This window comes from Pituophis catenifer, unplaced genomic scaffold (genome assembly GCF_029215685.1).
Source record: "Pituophis catenifer annectens isolate HBS135680 unplaced genomic scaffold, rPitCat1.0.hap2 SCAF_13, whole genome shotgun sequence".
NCBI classification, from domain to species: Eukaryota; Metazoa; Chordata; class Lepidosauria; order Squamata; family Colubridae; genus Pituophis; species Pituophis catenifer.
In genome coordinates this window covers 15,211,207-15,238,263 of record NW_027256893.1, presented here as the reverse complement: position 1 = coordinate 15,238,263, position 27,057 = coordinate 15,211,207, and the positions used below count along the sequence as shown (strand labels likewise).

General features: G+C 41.8%; 1 protein-coding gene across 2 annotated transcripts in view; it reads right to left on the bottom strand.

Annotated features, from left to right (window-relative positions):
- RANBP10 (RAN binding protein 10) overlaps positions 1-25,463 on the bottom strand; it is a 45,697-nt gene extending 20,234 nt beyond the window's left edge. Inside the window, exons 1-4 of one of the 2 annotated variants that reach the window (XM_070953257.1) lie at positions 25,229-25,463; positions 22,849-22,960; positions 14,016-14,068; positions 5,000-5,167 (exon numbers count right to left, since the gene is read on the bottom strand). In XM_070953257.1, coding sequence (XP_070809358.1) covers positions 5,000-5,167; positions 14,016-14,068; positions 22,849-22,960; positions 25,229-25,463 — 568 coding nt within the window. Of the gene's footprint in view, positions 1-4,999; positions 5,168-14,015; positions 14,069-22,848; positions 22,961-25,228 lie in introns of those variants that run through there. The other variant, XM_070953258.1, reaches the window with a different exon arrangement.
- Between the last annotated feature and the right edge of the window lie 1,594 nt (positions 25,464-27,057).

Here is a 27,057-nt window from a genome sequence, read left to right as displayed (position 1 = left end):
CACGTGACCATGGAGATGCCGCAATGGTCATACGTGGGAAAAATGGTCGTAAGTTATTTTTTTTCGATGCTGTTGTAACTTTGAACGGTCACTAAATGAAATACTGCTGTGATGGCGAACCTATGGCATGCGTGCCCAAAGTGGCATGCGAAGCTATGTCGCCCGGCACATATGGCCTTTGCCTGTTTGTCTTTCGGGTTTCTGGTGAGCATGCGCGCACAATGATCAGCTCTCCTTCACGCATGCAGGGCCGAAAACCGGTGTGTGCATGTGCTAGCTGATTGTCGGGTGCACCTATGCACCAGAGCCGGGAAGTTTGGCTTTTCTGGAGTGTGATTCCTTGCGTGCGCAGCAGTGCCGAAAACCGGCCTACTCATGCGCGCCAGCCAGCTGATCGTCGGGTGTGCATGCACACTAGAACCCGGAAGTTCAGCTTTTCCGGAACGTGGCCCTGACGAGCAACATTTCCGCACGTTCGCCATCACTGAACTATTGTAAGTCAAGGACTACCTGTATGCCCTGTATGCTGATTCTGAAATCTGTGTCCAGTAAACAGTATCCATGCTCATCTAGGAAATGATCAGAGTCAATAGGCACAAAATTCTACTTCTTACTCCCATCTTCTGAAAAACAGTTATTGCAAACTGGCCAATCACTTAGGTGAGACGGGAGGTGCAGAAAATTGATAAATAACTGAAACGACAAAACTTTTTAATGGACGCAGACCTGCACTAATTCTCAATATATTTAGCTCTTCTGAAAATAAGGCTGAAGATCTGAGCTAGATTTTTTCTTGGTGTGGTTTTTTGTTTTGTTTTGTTTTGTTTGCGCAGAAATGAAATCAAGGCAAAGAAAGGGAGGTAAGTAATTTAAATCATATTTGTTAATTCGGGCTTCAGAAGTAGCCTTTTTCAGAGCAATCGCTCTTGGATTTGTTTGTTTTTAAGTCTGTTGGCTTTAAAATAATTTTACGGGAGTCAATTAAGCAACCCACTGCTAGGAGAAGGAACAAAGCAGCACACAACGGAAGTATCTTTGCTGATCCTAGAGCTGAGTAAATGCACCAAGTGAGTCAAAGGAAAAAGAAGAGGCATTCATACAGATGACTGAATATGCTCAGGTTGTCATTTTTCCAGGAAGTCACACCCTGGTATATCTCTGCTAACAGAACGGAGCAGAAGGGTGCTGAATGTCGATCTGAACTTTTAATCTTAATTTGAAGCAAGTAGTGCAAATGCCTGGAGTAATTTTTTTTCTTCTTCTGCTACTTCAGATGTTATGGGGGAGGAGAATGTAAAGCTAATTCCCCAATGAGCAATAGAAATTACGTTTCAACTTTAGCTTCTCAACCTTTGCCCTCTAAATTATCTTGCCACGAACAGGCTAGGTCCGTGATGATGAACCGATGGCACGGATGCCACAGGTGGCATGTGTAGCCATATTTGGTGGGCACATGAGCTCCGGTCCGGCATGCGCCAGCTGATTTTTGGGCCTTTTGGGCCCACTGGAAGTAGGGAAACAGGCTGTTTCCTGCCTCCGGAGGGCCTTGGGGGTTGGTGGGGAAGGCCCGTTTTTCTCTCTCCCCAGCCTCCAGAGCCTTTCTAGGAGCTTGCGGAGGACAAAAACGGCCTTCTCCACCGCCCAGAAGTCCTCCAGAGGCCGGAAACGGCCTGTTTGCCAACTTCCGGTAGGACCCTGGGGAATTCTGGGAGTTGAAGCCCGCCAGGCTTCAAGTTCCCAAGGTTGGAGACCCCTGGTGTAAAGTCAGAATCAAAGGACAGAGCGTGGCAAATGTAACTCGGCGCGGTGCATAGGAAGCAAATATTTCTGGGCCCAAAGATAACACCCCACCCTTCCCCAGTTGGAGATGTTATTTTTAAAATGTGGCTGCATTCACCACTCCCTGCTGTTTAAGGAAAGCGAACTACCTACAAGGCTATTTGTGCACAGAGCACTTAAGCTGGTTATCTGTGGTTTTCTCTTCTCGATCACAATCGCTGGTTACTACAATGGCCTTGATTTTGAAAGCTGCAGGAAGGGGAACTGGATTTTTCTCCTCCAGTACTTGGTAAAATGCTACAAATATGGACTATGCTTTTATTTACAGGCAGTCCTCGACTTACTGTGATTCCCCAAAAATAAGACCCTGTCTTATATTTTTTGAACCCCGAAATAAGCGCTTGGCCTTATTTTCGGGGAGGTCTTATTATTTTGGGGCGTGTGGAGTGAGACGGATATCCTCTTGCCATCTTACCTGATTTCCAGCTTTGTCTCCCTAACCCTAACCAGAGGAAATTGCGGGGACCGGCTGCGCATGTGTTTAAATATTAAATATAGGTCTTATTTTCAGGGGAGGTCTTATTTTCGGGGAAACACGGTACAAGAGTTCATTTAGGGACCTTCCGAAGTTGCAACAGCACTGGAAAAAGTGACTTTATGATGGTTTTTCAAACTTACGGCCGTCATAGCATCCCCAAGGTTACGTGGTCAAAATTCAGATGCTCATATTTATGATGGTGGCGGTGTCCCAGGGCCATGTGATCCCTTTTTGCGACCTTCTGACAAGCAAAGACAAGGGGGAATCTAGATTCACTTAACAACTAACAACTAAGAATTGCTAACTTAACAATTGCAGGGTGGTTCACTTAACAACTGTAGCAAGAAAGGTCATAAAATGGACTAAAATTCACTTATCAACTGTCTCGGGTAACAGATATTTGGGGTTCAATTGTGGTCATAAGTCGAGGGCTACCCGTATTAAATTTATAAAATGCCCATCTCACTGGCCTGAGTGATTTGAGTCAATCTGCACCAGCACAAGAATATATGAGTGAGGTTCAGGTTATTGGGAAGAGAGTACATTCTCTGTCTCCTTTCCTGCTGCAAACAGCTTTCTGAAAGCTTAACTCTCAGTGGGATTGACACTACTGTATAGGTTTTCTCTCATTGGTGACACAGTTGTTCCATGGGCAAGATAAATCTATCACCACAGTAGCAGCCACTGCTTCCATTTTTAGACAAGCACATCAATTTTAACACATATAGGAAAGGATGACCAGAAACATACAGAGAAGACTGGGATATTTTAAAAAGAATTTGCAATGCGGTTGCTAATGGAAATAACTCAAATGCTGCAAAAGGATTATATTATCCCCCCAAATAACAGCAGATTCTTTTACAAATAGGCATTGGCTTCTGGAGTGGCTTTTTCACACTTTCTCAGTGTAACAGGACTGCCATTTCCCAGAACACTTTGGGCCAGGCTAGCTGGAACTTCTGGGAATTGCTACCGGAGAAAGACATGGTGTAGGAGGAGACTCTATGGTGGGGGAACCAGACTTCTGATTGGCTCCAGAATTGAATGGGGGCTTCCGGTTAGAATGTGTGTGGCTCTTTGAAATGTTTAAGGTTGCCGACCCCTGTGCTAGAGTGATACTCCCCCAAAAGCTTGCATGAAGCAAAACACTGAACAGTGGATAAAGGGGAGTTGCAGGGAATGGCTGTCAAATTTTATAACTCAAATGCTTTGACAAATGTACTCATAAATTTCAGAGTCTTAGTTTTAAGTACTACATTACTCAGAGAGGTTTGCTTCTTTATCTGATGCTCTATGAAAGCATTTCTTCTGTCTTTTCTATGGCTGTATTTCTAAGGCACATAGCAGACAACAACAAAAAACAGAATGCATCACAGCACTATGAATATTATTGGCTTTGTTTTGTGCACAGAGGAGAGTCTCCCAGGTTAAAAGCATATCCTAGGAGGGAAGATCCTTATTGTATATTCAACTTTGTTTTCAGTGTTAGAGGGGTCCTTTTCTGTTGGTGAAAGGGGACAGGATAAGATATTGATGGTTATTTTAACTCCACCTGAATGAAGAAGCTGCTGCACATACAGAAATAAGTGGCAGATGGGCCACACAACTGAAAAAGCCATATAATGTGATGGTAACTGCATGAGAAAGGAGTTCTCATGCTCTTCTCAAGGCTCTGTTTTAGGCCCAGTAGTCTTCAACATCTTCATCAATGATTTGGATGAGGGGATACAAGGAGAACTCATCAAATTTGCAGATGACACCAAGCTGGTAGGAATAGTCAGCACTCCAGATGACAGGCTTAAAATACGGAAGGATCTTAACAGACTTGAACCTTGGGTGCTATCTAACAAAATGAAATTCAACGGTGAAAAAAATAAGGCAAGAAAAACCAATGCACAGGTATAATATACTGTAGGTGATAGCTGGCTCAACAGTAGTAACTGTGAGAGGGATCTTGGAATCCTAGTGGATAATCACTTAAATTTGAGCCTAGAGACTGTGCTGCAGCTGCCAAAAAAGCCAACACAATTGCCTTGGTAAGACCACAGTTGGAATATTGTATCCAGTTTTGGTCGCCACGGTGTAAAAAAGTTGTTGAGACTCTAGAAATAGTGCGGAGAAGAGCAAGAAAGATGATTAGGGGACTGGAGGCTAAAACATATGAAGAACGATTGCAGGAACTGGGTGTGTCTAGTTTGATGAAGAGAAGGACTAGGGGAGATATAATAGCAGTGCTCCGATATCTCGGGGGCTGCCACAAAGAAGAGGGAGTCAAGCTATTCTCCAAAGCACCTGAGGGCAGGACAAGAAGCAATGGATGGAAACTAATCAAGGAGAGAAGCAACTTAGAACTAAGGAGAAATTTCCTGACAGTGAGAACAATTCATCAGTGGAACAACAAGTTGTAAATGCTCCAACGCTGGAAGTTTTTAAGAAGATGCTGGATAACCATTTGTCTGAAGTGGTGTAGGGTTTCCTGCCTAACCAGGGGGTTGGATTAGAAGACCTCCAAGGTCCCTTCCAACTCTGTTATTCTGTTAACACTGTTCTGACTATACGATCAATCACTTTGATCGGAACCAAAGTCTTTGAATGGAACCAAATTCTGATAGGGACCTTATGATCACGTTAACATTTCAAGTGAGGTTAGAGAAAACTGGACCAAGCGCTCCATCTGCTTACCCAAACTGTGCCCATTCTTTGTGTAGAAGCAGGTGTTGTTGATGAGGTTCACACAGCAGCCAATTACATCGCCAGTAGTGAAAGTGGGGCCGTAGGGCTGCCCTGTCCCTGACGAGCAGAAGGAGTGTCCGTCATCGCCGTGGTAGCCGTAGGAATGCTTATCCCAACCTAAACAGAAGAAAAAGAGTAAACAAAGAGCTCGTGGTTAGAACGTGACATGCTTGACATCGGGAAGTAAGAGATTCATAGGTGACATCATTAGGAAATGTCCAGCATCTGCATTAATAATGCAGGAGGATTCTAGTATGTGCAAGACATTCTTCATGGAATGTTCTCACCCCACAAGGATTGGAACGTGGCCCTTTTCAAGGTTGAACCACTCCCAGAGTGCTTCGAAAAGCTGTTTAGGAGTCAGAATGTTCTGTGAGGACATTTAGAAGATAATTGAGGGGGGGGGGAGTGATTGCAACAGTAATAGAGTTGGAAGGGACCTTGGAGGTCATCTAGTCCAACCCCCTGCTCACGCAGGAGACCTGTTGTACAGTTCTCATCATTTCACCCCCCATCCCGACCGGCATAGCTGGTAAGGCAATGTGGACTGCAAAAAGCTTGAAGCCAAAAAGTCTTGGTAAAAAAAAAAAATAGGATAATAATACAATTAATGCAAATAATACAATTAATTTTTTTTTAAAAAACCAATAACAGTTGTAAATAAAACAATACATACAAAATAAAAATATAACAATAACGTAGTGATTAAGACATCAATATAGAACCCAGGAGTCCTGAGTTCTAGTCCTACCTTAAGCACAATAAGCTGTCTTATTCCAAACACACAGAAGCCAGAAAATGGAAAATTGTTTATCATGGCAAAAATAAGATTTGAGTGACTAAAACTATGGATTTTGGGGGGAGGGGGGGAAACACCTGTTACAGGTAGTTCAAGACTTACAACACTTCATTTAGTGACCATTCAAAATTACAAAAGCATTGAAAAAAAAGTGACTTATGACTGTTTTTCACGCTTAACAACTACTGCAGCATCCCCCATGATCAAGTGATCAAAATTCAGATGCTTGACCGCCGATTCCTATTTAGGAAGGTTGCGGTGTCCTAGGGTCATGGGATCGGGGTTTTTTGCGATGTCTCACTTAGTAGCAGAAATTTCGGGCTCAATTGTGGTCATAAGTCAAGAACTATATGTTATTTCTAGAAATTACAATATAACCCTAACACCTTCCTCTCTACAAGATGGTGATATAAACCAGTGAAGAAAGTATTGTTCAGGCTGTGGGGTTTTTTGTTTTCGTTTTCAATCCAAATAAAATCGTAGGAATCTAAATCCTACATGTCCACAGATCTCTTATGCCAGGGGTGGGCAAATGTGGCCCTTTTACAACCTGTGGACTTCAACTCCCAGAATACCTGAGACAGCCAAGCTGTCTCAGGAATTCTGGGAGTTGAAGTCCACAGGTTGTAAAAGGGCCACATTTGCTCACCCCTGTCTTATGCAGATAGGCTGCCTAAACTGGCTGCCTCTTCTTCATGAATTTGTCTTTTCCTGACAGTTCTAATCATAAATCCGACCTTAATACAGGATCTGTATTTCAAGGTCTGGTTAAAGGGAACATGAGGCTTAGAAAGAAACACAATCCTCTATTCCCTTCATAATCACTTAATAGCACTTAAGAAATTAAGAAGCCATGTTGGCATTCATGGGTGGTATACAAGCAGTCTAAATTAATCAGGAGCCCCTTTCAAGCATATAAAACAATTCAGGCAATTACACCAAAAATTTACTGTGGCTGCATGCAAACGAAAAGAAAAGACAGCCAAAAAAAGACTGGGTTGATCAAAGACTGGGTTGATCATTGATCATAGGCCAAACCAGTTAAATACCTACTCCTCTTTAAGAAACCCAAAGGATCCTCCACTAAAGCCTATGCAGTATTTTTGGATCTGAGCTAAAGGCCTCTTCGTTTATTCTGAAGTGTTATAGTCACAGGATGAGCTTTTGTGTGGCTTCCACAGATTTATGTTGAGCCACATACATTGTTTGTAAGACATTGTTTTTCTCGTTCTCTTTCAACATAAACCACGGTTTCCAGTCAAGGAAGTATTGAAGCATCATGTTGCACAATCCACAATCAAGTAATCATGGACTAAATATATTCTGCTGTACCGCAAGCAGTCCCTGGCACAGGAGCTGGATGTTCAGAATAAAAAGTCCTTGCACCTTGAAGCCAAAAATACTAGGACATTGCCTAAAGGCCAAAAGCTTGACAAATAGAAATTAGTGTTTTAAGTCCAGATTGATTTAGCCATAGTTAAAATGTATGAAACACACAGAATGAAATCTGGCAATATGGTAGCTCTCTTCCATTTCATAAATACCTAGGTTCAGAGTAGTCCTATAGTCACGTTATGCTAGAATTGCTTGTTAGCAGGAACGGTTTTCTTGTCACTGCTACAAAAGGAACTCCAAAGGTTAAAATATCATGGAGATCAAGCTCTATTCAAACACGCAGGTTTAAGCCACGGCTGGGTTCTAAATATTTTTACTACCGGTTCTGTGGGCGTGGCTTATTTTGTGGGCATGGGTTTTGTTTTGTTTTTTTATTTGATTTATATGCCGCCCTTCTCCGGAGACTCAGGGCGGCTTACAATGCGTTAAGCAATAGCCTTCATACTTCTGTATATTTTTATACAAAGTCAGCTTATTGCCCCCACAATTTGGGTCCTCATTTTACCTACCTTTGAAAGGATGGAAGGCTGAGTCAACCTTGAGCCTGGTGAGATTTGAACTTCCAGTAATTGCAGGCAGCTGATGTTACTGTTAATTACAGTGCTTTAGTCTGCCGTGCCACCGGGCTCGGTTTGATGGTCATGTGACAATTCTTTAGGATTTAGCAGAGGTACTGGTCTACCAGGCTTTTAACTGCTTGCAGAGCTGTACCGGTCTACCCATTTGTTCTTGGAGCGTTCTGGTCTATCCATTTGTTTTTCGAGCGCACGGGTCTACCACCACACTGCCTTTTAACACTGATCAGCTGTAGGGCGGCCCTTTGAAGTCCTGTGGCAAGAGTTTAAACAGTTTTTTTCTTTCTAGCCGATCAGCTGGGACTTGGGAGGCAGCGAATAGATTGGGGGCGGGGCCAAATAAAAGGTAAGAATAACGCGGGGAGGGGCAGCTCCCGAACAAAGAGAACCGGTTCGATGATGTCATATCGTCACCGCTACCGGCTCCGCCGAACCGGGCCGAACCGGGAGGAACCCACCACTGGTTTGAGCACATAAAAATATACAGTATATGCTCCTGCTGGTATCTGTCAGGTTGCTCCAATTGCTGTCAACACCCTTATCTGAAAGGACAGTGACACATAGCTACTCTAAAGTGCTCCACCTGAAAACAGCTTATATTTAGTTTCAGAATTAAACAGGGACAGGGTGACCTACTTGATCCTTAACACACCCAAACCTATAACTATAAGTTTAGGAACGCTTGTACATACATCTTACTTTTAAAAGAGTGATTTGGGGAATGAACATCCAGATGACAATCTAACATTGGAATCCCCAGCATTTTCCAGAATACGTTACCACACCCTTTTGGAGCCCTCTGAATTCATCTGCTATGGCTAACTTTCAGTTCCACACCACGTTTTAAGCACCAGAAAAAACAAACAATTGGCTATAGTTTGATATATTAAATTGTAGCTAAAAAACTTCAGAGGCAAATGAATGAGCCTGCTTAAGAAACCTGCCAGGCCTTATTCACAATAGTGATTTGCTTCTGTTTTATATCAACAAAAGGCTGCAAGGGAAGCCAAATTACTTTTTCACCACCATCATCACTATGAACAGTCACTAAACAAGCACTACTATATTACATTATTCAGACAGTCTATCATAGAACTATGAAAAGTATGGGTTTTAATCATGCCGAATTATGAAGAACTCCTAAACCCCCAAATTAGATTCTTGTTTAGGCTCCATAGTCACTATAGATAGCACCGTACATTTCTACAATCTCCAAAACATTTAGAACAATTCAGAGACGGTATAGAGAGGTTTATACCGCAATATAAAAACACTACCACTCATCCTTTTTATGCATTATAGTTGTCATTCTAAGTCCACCAATTCACCAACAAAAAAAATCCATAAATGCTGCTGCTGCTATTGATGACTAATATTGTTTGCAACCCTGTAATACAGGGGTATCAAACTCATCGCCCAGGGACCTGATCCGGCCCGCACAGTGCTTAGATCTAGCCCGCGGGGCTGTCCTGGAAACAGCAAAGGACCGGCCCACATGCCTCTGCCAGAGAAAACAGAGCTCGGGAGAGCCGCAGGCAACCCTCATGAGCTGCATTTTCACTGGCAGAGGGTTGCAGGAGGCTGTCGCAGCCGAAAACGGAGCTCGGGAACATGTTTTCGCTGGCAGAGTGCTCCGGTCCCCAGAGCACCTCCGACACGAGTGATGTCGAGCTGGCCATGCACCCTCCCCCGAGGTCAAACACAACCCTGATGTGGCCCTCAAGGAAATCGAATTTGATACCCCTGCTGAAATAGCTACATGAAGCAAGATGCCATTCTGAGTTCTAATTTACATCAACCTTCCAACATGGTGCCCTCCAGATATGCTGGGTCAGCAATTTACAGAATAGACATTATAATTCAGGCTTAGCCACGAATCTCACCGGATGTAATAAGCTAGCCACTATTAAATGTACTTCACAGCAGGGTGGATTTGATTTAAATCGAGTTGATTTAAATCACAATTTAAATCATGATTTAAATCACTAGTAAAAAGGCTTGATTTAAATCAACTCGATTTAAATCATAATTTTTAAAGAGCAACTGTCATCTCTGCTACTCCTTTGACCCACTGTTGACTCACCGATAGTCCCAGTGTTGCAGAATATACAGCCTCCTGCTACATAACTAAGCTCCATTTCATGCTGAATAAACTAAATTATTTATGTATCTTAAATAGAAAACTATCTTACGATAGATTTTTACCCCAAGTTTTTTATTAAAATAAATTCAATAAAAATCAAAAAAATCTGATTTTTTTTTAAAAAAATCATTGATTTTTATCCACCCTGCTTCACAGGCATGATAAGACATAATATATAAACCCACACAAAAGGTGTGCTGGCATGTGACCGAACAACACTTCTGTCTCTTCTTAATAATGACAATTGTTAAGGATAAATTTTGCTCCCTACGTGGGAGTGAAGTCATCATTGGTTCCTTCTGCATAAAGCACATTAGATTAGATCATCAACTGCTTTATTTATATTTGGAGAACAAGATTTCCAAAGTACAATAAAATTCAATTTTGTGGACTTGCATTCAGCTACCTTCGGATGCAGCATACGTAATTTTGGATTCCACCCACAAATAATAGACAAAGTCCACTTTTTCCAAAGCAAGACAAACACATGGAACTTACGTCACGCAAATGGTGTCAAACAGAGGAGATGACGTAAAACAATGCAAATAATGTACCGCGATATAAATTATGCCAATCATGTAAATTCAAATTTTATGAACTTTTAGCTTTAACAGAATCTGTTAAAAACTGGACTTTACTATACCCTCTGACCATTTACAGATCTGAACCTCAACAAAGACCACAGGTGCCCAAAACAATAAGTGGAGTTATCTGTTTTCCCATCAGAGTTGCTGGTTGTAAATCAACACCTTTTTCCAAATCAGCTTAAACAGGCATATAGAATGGTAACCTTATTTGTGTTTTGCAAACAGCTGCATTCAATCATCTGTCCTTTCTAGTGATGTCAGGAAGATGTTACTGGAAAAGCTGGATAGCCCAGCAACCTGAACAAATGAATGGCCATTATGTCAGAAGCGGCAACCAAATACGTTTGTCATCGTCAGCCTCAAAGATATTCAATTCCAGAGGCAGCCTCAAAGGCCTGCACTGAGCGCCCATCACGTGTTCACAGGTCTCACCTGATGCTGTCAATTACATGACTTCTTGCAACTAAGCATGTGCAATTTTAGATTAAGAAAGAAGCTGCAATTAAGCACTAATGATTCGTTGGTACGTGAGACAGATGCCAGGATTTAAAAGTAGAGCCACATATTGAAATATAAGAATCCCAAATTAAGTCACGTGCATAAAAAAAAAATTAGACAGGTTTAAACAGAACTTGTGTGTGTGTGTTTTTTAAAGAAATATCTGAACTGTTCAGTATTGAACTTAACTGCCAGCCTGTTTTTTCCGAACGTTTTCAACCTTATTTCGGTAATGAAAGTAATAATAGTAATTTCACAACGCTTACAAATGTCAGAGGTTTTCCTAATGCCAGATGCCGTATCTGTTGCCAAAGATTTTCTAATGCTGGGACAAGCATCCAAATATGCATCATTTCCAATGGGATGTGCGTTTCGCTGAAGAGGCACGATACATGCATTGGCTCAGCCGAGGACTAAATAAATCCCTCTACTATGAAGAATTTCACTCCCAAATGTGAGGAAATGTAAGAGGAAGGCAAAATGAGGGCTGGGCAGATGCCAAACAAGAAACTTCCAAGACAGGAAAATCTCCCTGAAAACCTAGGGTAGCATTATTTTACCATCTGCTTCCAATTTATAGTGATAAAGCTGCTTGTTCCATGAGACTAAAAGCTGAAGGAGCCAAGAGAAGTTATTTCATCAGCTAAAAAAACCAACAGGTTTTGGATTCTCCAAACAGCTGCTGCTAGATCATCATTATTTAAAGCTTTGTCCATCTTAGGTAGTTGCTGAAGAAACGGCATCTCAGTTTGGCAATTTCCCTCTTTATTATACTTTTCCTTGTCTATGGAGATTCTCCGTCATCCAAATGGCCATAATGACTCTCGGAAAGTGTGCTAACAACCAGAGGACTGCCAGGAATATAAATCCTTCCATCCTCAACCATTCTGTCAGAAATGAAGAAGCTTTCTTGGATGAGAAGTGAAATGTCTTCAAGGGAAAACAAAATCCAGTTGCCCCTTGGGGGGGAGGGGAAGCCTTTAGAATATATTTTTCTTATTTTAGATTGTAAAGCAAGGGGATGATCTTTTCTTAGTGATCCTGAAGCTGCTTTCAAAGCTTTCTAACTAAAGAGAAGGTTAAAATTCTTTGGAAAAAAGAAAAAAAGAATAGAGAGAAAGGTTTATATTGGCACCAAAACGTTCCATTTTAACTATGTTAGAAAAACCGTTGATCTAAATAAAACTGCCATCAATAAATAGCACAGACGGGCAGTTCTATAAATATGAGCATCTAGTTTAATCCAAGCATCCTAATTCATTGTGGGAAATCTGGTGACCCAGAGTTGCATCCAATCCTTGAATCCACTTTTTATAGACCTAGAGCTTTTTTGGATTATCACGGTTGAAAACTGTTAGCAATTTTTAGAGCTAAAAGGACCTAAATATAGACTATTTGCAGCTATCTAGTAATTGTCCGGACTTTGCAAAAATCCAGACAACTACTAGATAGCTGCAAATAGCCATTGGTCCAAGTTTTTTGTATGCCAGATTTGGTAATTTTATTTTAAAATTGCATTATGTATTTAAATAAAAGCAAAAAATAGCAAAAGAAAAATAAGAAATCAACTCTACATATATATAGGAATTTCATTAATATATTTATGTGCTTACAAAGTTTTACAATAACAGCTTCAGTAAAGAATGGCGATGTTTCATTATAACCGTCCATGCATAATCTATAACTTCAAGAAAGTTTTATCACTATTAAAAATACCCATTCCCCACAATCCAATAAAAGTGGACTCTCTCAGCTGTCTCATGCCCCCTTGTCCACTTTCCATTATTCCCTCATCCGCTGTGGCCCACAGAAAAATGTATAAACTAAGACCCTTAACAAAGCGTTACCCATTCTTGCCCCATCTAAAGAGGGTATAAAATCACAAAATATTTCTTTACATTTAGCAAAAAGAAATTCAAAGCTGAATGTGCAGAAATAAAAACAGCAATGCTGGGGGGGGGGGGGGGGCACTGACCTTGGGGGTAAAGGCACAGAAACGAAAGATTCAAGAGCAAATGATGGAAGTCAAGAAGAAGGGGAGGAAAATTAGAACTACTTGGCACATTCAGCTTCACTTATTTTTGGAACAAACATCCCCAGTCACAAGGGCGGCAAAGTAATGAATTTACAAATATAGGATGGGCATATCGTATCTAGCCACAGAAACAAAGCTTTGGTTCAAGTGATTAAAGGAAAGCTGTGTTAATCCTTGGTAGCAAAAAATAAAATAAATCAAAAGTTCTAGAGCACCCTTTTCCCCACTAACAAATGATATTAAAGCAGAAGCTTTCATGAACTGTAGCCTATTTCATCAGATGTGCCTAGAGTGGCTAGACCAGTTTTTCCTCAAGCTTGGAAGCTTGAAGATGTGTGGACTTCAATCCATACATGGCTGGCTGGGAAATTTTAGGATGTAAAGTCCACATACCTTCAAGTTGCCACGGTTGAAAAACACCGGCGTAGAGTTACAGAGGATTTAAATTGGAGTGGTGGGCGGGCAAAGGAAAGGGGAGGTAGGCTGGTGATGCAGATTACATGTGAGATTTTAGGAATGCCCTATCAATTAACAATAGTCATGGGTCCAAAACCTGCTGTGTTTGCCTGACTGCTTTCCAATCTTTTGAGATGGAAGACCTCAAGAATTTTTCACCTGAGGTTGCTCTTAAGCAATCTCCTAACAAGTTCCTGGGAGGTTGAAATGCTCTGATACCAAGTCCTGATGCCAAATTTGTTTTAATACAATTGGTTGCATTAAGCAAATTATTAATGCAAATTATTAATTTCCCCCACTATATGGAAATATAGACTCCTCCTATTTTTGCAATTCAAGCAACGTTCTCTTAAAAAAAAAAAAAGGCTGCCCATGGATTCCAGAGATAACTTTCTTTTCTTTTCTTTCCTTTCTGGATTGTAGAAATCCAGTAAACAGCTCAGGAGCAAACACAAATAATTCTTAGCAGTGACTCACCAGGAAGTCTGTTCATGTTGACACCTTGGGCAGAGAGTCCTATTCCCATGTACCTTCAAACAAACAAAAATCTGTTAGTTCAGCAAATGAATTTCCAAACAAGGTAACGACGAGGGCTCTTCCCTACTACTAATAGTAGAGCCCAAATGCGAGGAAGTTAAACTTATCCCTCAATGGAGACTGCTATCTAATTCTCAAGTCATTCACAATATATATCTAACAAGGACAACAATCGGTAAAGGTTCCCCTCGCATATATGTGCTAGTTGTTCCCGACTCTAGGGGGCGGTGCTCATCTCCATTTCAAAGCCAAAGAGCCAGCGCTGTCCGAAGACGTCTCCGTGGTCATGTGGCCAGCATGACTAAACGCCAAAGGCGCATGGAACGCTGTTACCTTTCCACCAAAGGTGGTCCCTATTTTTCTACTTGCATTTTTTACATGCTTTCGAACTGCTAGGTTGGCATAACAATAATAACAACAACAATAATAATAGGATAACAATAGTGGCCTGTAATCAAGCCACCTTTGTGTGCTCAAACATTTTCCCTTCATAGAAAAGCTTATTATCTCTGATACAAAAATGTTATCCCTCACTAAAATATATCAGAAAATATCAAAATTATTTTGGACAACTGTAATTTTCAGATACGAAGTTTGGAGATATTGCAGCTTAAGTCTATTTGTTTTTATTGTAAGTTTGCTCCTTTGCCCCAAAACCAGAATTAACATTCAGGAAAAGGAACAGCAACTCTGATAAAGCATATATACACACTTCATCGTCAGCTGCACAAGAGATATTTCCTCCTTCAGTGACTAAGTAGAGTATATCATCTATTAGAGATAATTCAGAGAAGTTATCTTCTCTTGGCAGGAACAGTTCCTCTTTACAACAGCTTTACAAGGGTTAAGCCATTTTTAATGTTTACAAATTGTAAAGCCTTTCATGAAGGAAACATGAAGGAAATAAATTCAATTGGAATTTTTCTTGACATAAGGTTGGAGGTTTCTGCTCCCGAAGAATCAGAAGTGTCTGCATGCTGCCACACAGAAGGTAAACTCCTCGTTCAGAACAAACAGGTTTTTCACAAGACGATCTAATCTTCCAATTTAAATATTCCGTTCTGTCTCAGAACAATGTCAGTCTGGCAAATCCTGTCTTCTTGGGTGCACAGAATATTCTGATGTTGCTGAATTACAACTCTCAGGTGCCCCAGATAGCAAGACAAAAGGTTAAGGACACTGTTAAATGAATAAAAATCCTGTTCTTCAGCTCACCTATTTCCATGGCTAGTATGCACCATGAAGCCTTTCTCTGTGGGATGCCTAATCCAACCTCTGTACCCTCCAGATGTAATGACTTCAACTCCCAGAATTCTCAGCAGCTGTCTGTTTGAGGAATTCTGGACGGTAAAGCTCGTCTCTTCTGGAGGGTCCCAGTTCAGACAGATTGGCTATAAAATGTAGATTATGCAAATGCTTCATAGGACAGACATGCTAAAGTAAGAGTTAACCTGCATACAAACTTTATTATTATTATTATTACAAGTCATACATTCAGAAACCCTGACTCGTTAAAATTAGAACTCTAGTCATACACTAAAAATTTTGGTAGCATCTTGATGATGGGTGGAAAATAGCACAGAAGTGACATGTTCTAAAGCCAACAAACCCCGAGATTTCTAATTTAGATTTCTTTTAATTCCAAAAAAATAGAAATCACTCCCTAATATCTAAAAACATAACTATATGATCTGATATGGTATACTGCATATTTTTATATCTTCCTATGCCTCGCACTAGTATGTCAACGTGATAATGAAAATTTGCCTTCTATTCAATTATTGGTATTCTGGAAATGAGTGAGGTTTTGTACTGCCCTACCACACAGAGATGAATTCATACCTTTTTAAAAATATATATATATATTTATACCACAAAGCCCAATTATAAACTGCCAACACTAGAACTCATTCATTTCCAAAGCTGCTGTGGATGTCAAATGAACACTTATTTCACACTTTTTTCTCATGTGCAGGTCATTAGAAGCCTGTCAGAACTGTGGGTACTATGACAGGGGGGGAAAAAAAGTATTGCTCACTTAGTATGTGAAAGGTTAAAATGCTTTTCAATTGGTATTCAACACTCTCCTCTATCAGAAACAACACATATGCCACATCATTCTATAAACAAGAGCTGGAGCAACAGATTTTGCAACTCGGAATAACTCAAGTGAACATTTGTAAAATGTTTATAAACACTGTATGCCAGAGATGACACAGTCAGTCAGACAATTCATGTTGTTTATTGTGCAGTGTATTAGCAACTTTCATTCTGTGGGACAGTAGCTCTCCTAGAATGAGATCATAGTCCATGTAATGAAATTCTACTGTTGTTATAGGTCAGGTTTCAAGGCCCTGAACCAAATAATGTACAAAAAAGGCTATGCTATACTACCACAACTATAAGGAGAGGGAGAGGAAGATTTTCAAGACCATCGTATCACTTGCAGGAATATTAACCAGAGGCACATGTTTAGAAAAGCATGTAAAAGCGCAGATTCCTTAAAGCAGTCTTGTCTTTATACAGGCTACATCACAAGATTGAAAAATAGAGGTGGCTGTTTTAAAAATCATATTAAATTTAATGAGCTGACTCAATAAAGCAACCACAGATTTCTTTCTAGCTCGCACAGTCTAGGAGAAGGCATGCTACATTAATAAATATGTTCGTGAGAGGGCCAAAGTATTTCTTCTGAATCATTTTCAAGGCATAAATAGCTCTACTATGTAATAAGTTCATTATTATTTCCACTTCATATGTGAAACTGAGGCAAAACTAGACCTGGCTCCATCAAGTAGTCAGATGAGTGTGGTTAGAAAATAAATTCCTAAAGCAAAATCTGTCAAAGTCCATCACTAATACTCTGGAACAGCTGTATTCAAGGGCTGATATCTATATGATTGCGTAATTATGTTATAGCACCTAAGCTTCATAGCATTCCGAAGATACAAGAATTGATAATCCTTGCCTTTAAAGCTAGACACATCACAATTAAGAATTGTGTATCAAAAACCATAAATATCCATTTCTCAATTTAAGAACGCAAGCACTGGGATTTTAAAAAATGCAATCACTATTAAGTGTTGTGCAGTCAACAAACCTGAACAAATCATCACTATGGTATCTATTAGCTCATTCAAATTAGAAAGTGTAGGCATATAGCTTTGCTCTGGCTATCAATTACAGAAATTCAGCCTCCCAGAAACCCTTAGGAACATATGCAGACAGAACTGATAATCCATTCTCAGGAAGCTCTTTCTATACTCTCTCTTCTTCAGCTCACTGTTCATTTTTCTTGCTTGCAACACTTTTTAGCTGTTGCTACATGCCAAAATTTGTTGGCTTTTATTTGTCCTAAATATTATCTGGCACTTGTAACTTATCATTTTTAAAGACAAACAATAATCCATTTTAAGACAGTCTTTCAATTGCCAAAAGACAGAGATATTACTGAAAGAATAAACATAAATAGTACACTAATTACTTTTTTAAATTAGCTCTCATTTATGATAAATCCTTATTGGGACTTTAGAATATCTTTGATTATATAGGTTGAATGAATTGAGGGTTCATGCAGAGAGCTAAAAATAAGCAGCATCAGAATCACTAATAAATGCAAGTTTCATTTTTCAATCTCATATATAATTGCTACCTTTTATTATATCCTTTTACTAGCCTTGCATGCCACTTTAATCATAACTTGACTCTGTGGAGCTCATGCGCCTATAAAATAACTTTAAAATATACACCCAAATGACAGACGAAACAATTCATGACTTCATGCCAGGTAACAGAAAAATTCAATTTCAAACCGACTGAATCTCAAGGCAGACTATTTCATAACACATCTGTCTCAAAGCTGGCAGTTTGTTGTGAAAGGCCCAATTAGGCTGGGACAATATAGATTTCAGGGGAACATTGTTAGAAAGACTGAGATTCCACAAGGGGATATATCCTGAGTGAAAGGACTGGAGGGAGCCTCTTGCACCTCATCCTATCAGAATCATTTCTGTGACCAAATGTTCACACAGAGGATTAAACGGGGCATCATTAGGATATGGCTGATATCATATCCTATCTCACTGGATCACATGCCTAGTAGTTTCTTATAGATCCGTGATGGTGAACCTAAGGCACACATGCCAGAGGTAGCACACACAGCCCTCTCTGTGGGCACGTGCACCGTCGCCAGCTGCTCTTATGGTGCCGGCCACCTGGTCTTCAGGTTTTCGGCACTCCGGGGTGCATGTGCCAGGCGCACATTCCAGTTTGGGCACTCAGTGCCGAAAAGGTTTGCCATCACTGTTATGGATGTTGAGCAGGAATGGGGAGTACATCAAACTCTATGGCATCCCATAAATCAGTGGCGTATGGCAGGGGCCCCCAACTTCTGGGCCCCGGTCCACTGTCAGACCATGGCCTACTCGGAATTGGGCCGCATGAATGGCTGGCCGGAGCATGCGTGCACACATAACTCAAATGAAACTGTGTGTGCGCCCGCCGGCCTGCCACTTATACAAGGGCTGTGTGCATACCGGCCCACCGCTTGTGCGGCCCAATTCCCCTCTTTCCCCGACCCCCCCCCAGCCAGGCCAAACCCAAAGGCTGGAGACCGCTGGCCTAGGGCACAACTTCTCTCCTCCTAATGATCCCATCAGAAACTGCTCCTTCAAGAAGGAGAAATATCATAATAAAATTTCCCTACTTCCAGTTCTAAGAAATACTTCAGAAGGATACTGTGGCTGTTGGCATGGAAAACCAGTAACTTGATAACCAGAACCAGGGGGATCATGCTCCCTCCATCTTGATCTCATTTTAAAAATCATTCACGAGCATCACCAATGTAATCTTGGTCCCACACCTTCTTTCACCCAAAAGGGGAGACTAGAGACAACTGTCTAACTACAGGGTCAACTGATAGTTTGAAAAGGCACAATACTGCCTTCTTTAGGGCAGGTGGTACTATCCCCTCATTTAAGGGTGTATTTACCATTGCTCCAACCCAGCCTTCTGTCACCTCCCTAGAGATTGTCACCAACCAGAAGGGAAAAGGAGCCAGGCTACAAGTTGTTGAGCTGCTGTCATATGTTATCCTGTCGCACTGCAAGAGGAACTGGTCCAAACCTATCCCAGATAAAGCTGTGAGATAGAGAGATTCAATCACATCCACAGAACTTGCCTTCCTGGCATCAGTTCTGAGCAAATTTGAGTGACCTTCTCTTCCAGCTCCTCAAAAATTCTCAGAGGGCCCTATAATGTTCTAGTCCATCCTTCCCTCAAAGGGATATCTGGGAGACAATGAGGTAGCAGCAAAGAAATAATGATAATTGGCTGTTTTTATCCGCACAAGAAATTAAGTTCTTACCTATATTTGCTTGGATTCACTTTCTGGTTTTTTGCCAGTAACACTCTAGGCATCTCCTTTGCCCTTTCATCTCCTGGACTTCCTTAGTGAACCAAAGGACTACCCTGGATTGATGAGCAGAGAGAGGCTGCTCAGGTGCAATCCTAATCCTCAGGAAATACCTCTAGTGCTGTTCGGAAACCTAGTGGTTCCATCAGGCCCCTGGGGCAGATTGGTTGATTAGCAAATGGGATTACTAATAAAATATGGTCTAAGACTAGAGCAGGGTTTTCAATCTTGGCAACTTTAAGCTTCATATTCTAAAATTCCCCAGCCAGCATGCTGGCTAGAACATTATGGAAGTTGGAAGTCCACACTTCTTAAAAGTTGTCAAGATTGAGAAACACTGGACTAGAGAGCCAGGTTCAAGTCCATCCACAGCCATGGAATGTGGACTTAGAACCAGTTGCTCTTTCTCTAACCAACCTACCGGTACCTCAAAATGTGTTATTGTGACCATTCCCATGGAAGCTATTTTGAGATTCTGGAGGAAAGCCACAGTGTAAATCTAGCACATATATTTCTCAATATTTTCTGATCTCACCATTACATCATTCCTGACCACTGAGTTACCAGTATGATGCATCTATTTTCTGATATGTACAAGATTTTAATTTAAAACTGGCTTTGCAGAACAATCTTTACATCACCATGGATCATAAACCAACTGCACAGCAATCATGGGCCCCTAAGGGAATGTATTAACCTAGTTAATGATAATTCCTTATAACCATTCTGGGAATTGTATAATGAATTGAATTTGCCCCCCCCCTTTGGCAGCATCCACAGCACAGAAATACCACTGCTAATTTAGAACAGCTGCTATCATTACCCTTGAATTTCCAAACTTATATAGCTGTTCTATACTGCACATCCATCAAAACTAATCAGCCCAAACCCTTACATAAGAAAAAGCACCGTACTCAAAACTGAGTGGTATTTGCTGGAAATACAACAATGGATGCCTCATTCCAACCTGTTTTTTAACCACAAATCCATTCTGGGCACCACAAATACTTTAAAAAGAACACTGTTTACCCTATTATTCAAAGTATAAGCTTACTCTATTGTCCAGGTACTATTGTCCAGGTATTGTCAATTTATTTAATTAAATAGTTCCTCATGAAGATGGTGGCTGAAGCTATCTGAAGCAGTCCGACAGGTTGTGTCAATGTGTCCTGAGCTTCCCACATCCTGATTTAGCAAAAAAGTTATAACCTTAGTAAAAAGGTTACAAAAAAAAAAAAAAAAAAGCATGTAGAAGCAACGTTGAAATAAGTCTCTACATCAACAAACAGATACAGAAAAACTGGATTTGGGCTAAACTTTACACAAGTGTATGAAACACAGTATCAAGGCAATTACAAGCAACTCCTTCCAGACATAACAAAGGTGATAAAAAACAACTCTAAATGTCCATTGCTGTTTCCATTTCTTCTCCAAACACCGAACAATTGAAACTATATAGTTTCTTAAAGCCTCTGTAGCAATTTAGCAATGCCTAAAATAAGTAGGTATCCAAAAGTAACCAATTGAATTTCTCACTGAAATCACTGGGGCAAAGTTGCACATAAAAATACTGCTATGCACTGCAGTGAGAAGACATGTATCTATCTGGTCTCTCCACCCTTCTGATTTGCAATATCTTGCTGGCCATACATGTGATCTCATCATTAACATTACAACACCCAAATTCTTTAAAGCAAGGCAATTTAGTTTAATTCACATTATGATCATGTTTTTCTCCCCATTTCCCAAACTGGACTGTTTGTTATTCTACCGGGACAATTTTTGGCTGATCACGTAATTTGCTTTAAGCATGGTTTAGTGTTCGGCGTATCATTCAAGTTTGTTATCAACACATTGTATTTCAAAGACCAAAATCAAAAACCTCCTGTTATATATCAGTGTTCCCAAAAGAAATGTAACCTGCCAAATTTCCAGAGTACAGATAGTCTTTGACTAAGGACCACAATTCAGCCCGAAATTTGTTGTTAAGTGAAAGATTTGTTAAGCGAGTCTTGCCCCATTTTATGACCTTTCTTGCCATTCTTGTTAAGTGAATCACTGCAGTTGATAAGTTAGTAACCTAGTTGTTAAGTGAATCTGGCTTCCCCATTGACTTTGCTTGTCAGAAGGTCGCAAAAAGGGGATCGTGTGACCTTGGGACACAGCAACAGTCATAAGTATGAACCAGTTGCCAAGCATCTGAGTTTTGATCACATGAACATGGGGATACTTCAACGGTTGTAACTGTGAAAAATGGTCATAAATCACTTTCTTCAGTGCCGTTGTAACTTTGAACAGTCACTAAATGATCTGTTGTAAGTCGAGGACGACCTGTATGAGCCATTAGCTCAAAATTTACTGTAAAATAGTAATAAAGATAACTAGACTATGCCAGAATAATATAATTGAACCTACAATAGGAAATATACTGAAAATTATCTTATGCAAGTTCCGAATATTTTTGGAATCAACAATTCAATCAGCTCAATGTTGTGAACTGTCAAACTCGCGGCCCGGATGCATCATGCGCTAACGCCGCCCACACCCGGTTTTACAAAGGGGGAAAAAGTTGTGATACGTCACGTGATGACCTGAGTTTGAAATCACTGATCTGGATCAATGATCTCAAGTCAGACAATTACCCACCATAAGTACCCATTTCTTTACAAATTATTTTATATAGGAAGGAAAGGAATCCCTGCAGATTTTATACTCCAATAGTGGTCGCCAACTATTGAGGGGGAGGGGGGGAAACACTAATCTCTGATTCAAAGCTGTGAACCAGCACTGTCTGAGGACGTTTCCGTGGTCATTTGGCCAACGTGTAGGAATATGTAAAATAATTTGGTAGCCAGGAAATAATTCTAACAGCTATCGGAAGGGATTTGCACTACTTCCTTTGCAGTAACTGTTATATAGGATATTGGATTTCTGATCTAATACACCAAAAAAGCCACATAGGAATTTTAAGAGGTAAACATGGTATAATTACCTAGAACAGCCAATAATGAAACAGTCATAACCATCATGCCTCATCTCAGTTTATATCACTGGTTTGGTATTTGATAGCAGGAAGTCAAACCAGTTTTTAAAAATCTGAACTGGAATTGAACTTGATTCATAGCTTCATCCTCCCTAATGAACCAAAACCCAACCCCCACTAAAATGATCTCAACTCCTTGTTTTGAAAGGCTGCTGGTGCAATGCCCTACTACAAAGACATGAATCACTCACCCTTTCCCAAAGCCACAATTCACATCCCTACCAAACATAAGTACAGATGGTAAAGTCAGCTCCAACTCTCTCAAAAGACAACACACGCACACACTGAAAAGAATACATGTTAAGCCACATACTTACCCATCTCTTCCTTTACTAACTATCTTCACTTCAAAATAATAAATTCCACAGGCTGCAGGGATGGGGTGGGTAGCCCTGACAGAAGCAGCATCCTTGTGATTTTTCCCATGTCCTGTTTTAAAATAAACAGAGGAGGAGGAGGGAAACAGGCAGAAGACAGGTCAAAAGCCTCTTTAATTCTTCAGTGAAACCATCAGGCAGCAAGGATTTTCAGGAGCCAGCCAGCCAGCCAGCCTGCCAAGCCCACAACCAAATACACTCCCTTACAGGTAAAACAGGTGCTCCAACACATTTGTAAAAAGGACAAGGCATTAGAAACACATGGCTGATCTTCTGTTATTGTCCCAGAAAGACTCACAGCTCATCCTTTAAGGTAAAAGTATACTTTGGGGTTAGTGTTTCTCAACCTTGGCAGAGGGTTTTATCCATCTTCAATTTGTCGAGGTTGATAAATATTGCCCCAAAGGATACTTTACTTCAAAGGATGGGCTGTGGGTGTCTCTCTCTCTCTCTCTGGTACCACCGAAGAAGAACAGTTGTGCGTTTCTGTGGCTCTACCCTTTGCCCTAGGAAGCGTCGAATCCCAGAATTAACCAGCCACAAAATCCAGGGGTTTTGGAAGCCCACACGTTTTTTCAAACTGCCGAGATGGAGAAGAATCTCTGTTTTTGGGGGTAACCACTCCATGCCACTTTCTATGGAGATTTTCCGTCATGCAGGTTGTCCCAAAGCTTCCCTCTCTCTCTCCCTCTCCCCCTCCCTCTCTCCCCCTCCCCCCCCCTCTCTCTCTCTCTTCAAGAGGCAACTGGACTTTCCGGTTTGTTTTTTTCTTTGAAGACATCTCACTTCTCATCCGAGAGAAGCTTCTTTGAGCGCTCTATGACCGGATGGTCAGAATCCTTCCGTTTCTCACCAACCTCAAGTCAGAGCCGAAGAAGCTTCTCTCGGATGAGAAGCGAAATGTCTTCAAAGAAAAAAACCAGAAAGTCCAGTTGCCTTTTGAAAAGAGAAAGAGAGGGAGGGAGGGAGGAAGGAAGGAAGGAGAGAGAAAGAAAGAGAGAGAGAGAGGGGGGGGGGGAGAAAGAAAGAAAGAAAAGCAGCTTTGGGACAACCTGGATGACGGAGAATCTCCATAGACAGTGGATGTGCTTACCAGAAAGTCCAGTTGAAAACAAAACAAAACAAAGCCCCTTTGGGGACCCACCCCATTCCAGGAGACAAGGAAATGCTCTACAAGCCCCAAAGAAGCTCCTTGGTCCTGGGGGATGTGTGTGTGTGTGGGGGGGTGTGAATAAATAGCCTTGACAGCTCCTGCTGGCAGGCCATAAGGAGATTTCTTCAGCCTGCCCCAGAGAAGTCCCAGAGGGTGGGGTGGGGGGGATCTCAGCCCTACCTGCCCAAAGGGGAGCTAAGATGTCCTTCTCTGGCTCTCCCCCTCCCAGGCGAGACCCCTCCCCCGTTTGAGGCTTCAAACTTGGCAACTTTAAGACTTGTGGACTTTGACTCTCAGAATTTGCAAAATCGCAGAATTCTTTCTTTCTTTTTCTTTCTCTCTCTCTCTCTCTTTCTCTCTTCCTCTCTCTCTCCCCTTCCTTCCTCCCTCACAGGGGCAACTGAGTCTCTCTCTCTCTAAAGCAGAGGTCTCCAACCTTGGCAACTTTTAAGCTTGGAGGACTTCAAATCCCAAAATTCGCAAAATCGCAGAATTCTTTTTCTTTCTTTCTTTCTCTTTCCTCTCTCTCTCTCCCCTTCCTTCCTCCCTCACAGGGGCAACTGAGTCTCTCTCTAAAGCAGGGCTCCCCCAAACTTGGCAACTTTTAAGCCTGGAGGACTTCAAACCCCAGAATTCGCAAAATCACAAATTCATTCTTTCTTTTTCTTTCTTTCTCGCTCTTTCTCTCTTCCTCTCTCTCTCTCCTTCCTTCCTCCCTCACAGGGGCAACTGAGTCTCTCTCTAAAGCAGGGGTCTCCAACCTTGGCAACTTTTAAGCCTGGATGACTTCAAACCCCAGAATTCGCAAAATCGCAGAATTCATTCATTCTTTCTTTTTCTTTCTCTCTTCCTCTCTCTCTCTCTCTCTCTCCCCTTCCTCCCTCCCTCCCTCCCTCTCTCTCTCTCTCTCTCTCTCTCTCTCTTTTCATGAGGCAATTCTGGGAGTTGAAGTCCACAAGTCTTAAAGCTGCCAAGGTTGGGGTAAAACCCTGCGCCAGTGGGGGGACCCCTCCCCAAAAAAAATGTCCTGCCCACAAACCCCCCTCCCTCCTTCTGGGGCGGCGAGGCCTTCTCCCCCCACTTCTCCCCCCCCCCTCAGGCGAAGGCCCCGCCATCCCCCTCCCCTCAAGGCAGAGAAGCGGGGCCTCCTCCCCCCCCCACCCCCACCTTTGTAGTGGACGCGCAGGTTGCCCTGGGAGAGGCCGATGTAGCTATACTTGTCCTTGGGGCTCCAGGCTCGGGGCAGCGGCGTCTCGGCCGGGTTGACGGCCGGGTAGAGTCGACGGAGACGCCGGCTCAGCTCTTGCTCCTCCGGCGGCGGGGGAGGCGGGGGAGGCGGCGGCGGCGGGGGAGGCAGCGCCGTGTCTCCCCCAGGTAAGCTGGCTGCACCCGCATCCGCCATCTTGGATCCACTATTGTGTCAGCGGGAGGGGAAGCGGGCTCCCTTTCCCAGGCCCGTCCAATGGGAGGCGGGCTCGGCCACAATGGAGGCAGCGTTGCATGACGGGAAAGAGAGTCCGGCTGCGCCGTCGAACCAAGCCGGCTCGATGGAAGCGAAGACTACGGGTCCCGTGAAAGACCGCGAATGGAGGGCGGGGCCTCGCCCAACTTCGGCAAAGGCGTCGCAAAGGCCTTCGGGATAGCGAGTCAAAGAACGGTTTGCTATATAGGCAAAGCCAGCCTTAGGAGCTTTTGACAAGCCCAGCGCTGAATTATCCGGGGTGCGTTTTAAAAAAAGCAAATAAATCACGGCAGCCCATGCAACGGATGGAATATTTGCGCGATGAGAAAGCGGGTCGGAGGCGGTCTTGTGACTTTAAAGTTACAGGGTTTTCCCGTGTGAGCACGGGGTTGGAGCAGAACAGGGGTCTCCAACCTTGGCCGCTTTAAGCCTGGAGGATTTCAACTCCCAGAATTCCCCAGCCAGCTTTGCTCAGAATTCTGGGAATTGAAGTCCTCCAGGCTTAAAGCGGCCAAGGTTGGAGACCCCTGAACTAGAAGACCCCCAAGGGTTCCTTCCGACCCTATTATCCTAATACTTTATTCTAATATAATATAGTATAATATAAATATAAGTATAATTATATATATATAATTATATTTATTTATTTATTTATTAGTCCAATTTATATGCCGCCCTTCTCCATAGACTTAGGGCAGCTTACAATGCATTATAGCAATAGCCTGCAAACCTTTTTGTATATACCTGCTTATTAGTGTTTTGGGGGGGGGGCTAAGTAGTGTTGTTCTATACAAAGTTGGCTTATTGCCCCCACAATCCGGGTCCTCAATTTACCTACCTCGAAAGGATGGAAGGCTGAGTCAACCTTGAGACTAGTGAGATTCGAACTCGCACTAATTGCAGGCAGCTGGCAGCTAAGAGCTAACACTTAGCAGCACTTTAGTCCGTTGCACCACCGAGGCGCTATATATATATATATATATATATATATATATATATATATATATATATATATATATATATATACACACACACACACACACACACACACTGCTCAAAAAAATAAAGGGAACACAAGCAGAAGACATCCGAGATGTGAATGAATGAAATAGCCTTATTAAATACTTTGTTCGTTACATACAGTAGTTTATACACTGCTCAAACAACTAAAGGGAACACAAAACTACTGTATGTAACGAACAAAGTATTTAATAAGGCTATTTCATTCATTCAGATCTCGGATGCCTCCTGCTTGTGTTCCCTTTATTTTTTTGAGCAGTGCATAAAATATTCTTAAAAACCCAACCCATCGCACAAATAGCTGCGAATCAAGGGAAACAAGCCAGCGAGATCCGTCTCTAAACAATCCCGAAGACAATATTTACCCTGTTGCAATATTAACATTTCTTCCCAAACACACACACACACAAGGCTTTCTAGGAAAGGCCTATTTTAAACGGACCCTCCCTTCTCCTTGCAAACGCTGCATTTTGCAGAAGCACGAATGTTGAGAAAAAGGAAGACCCTTCGGGGT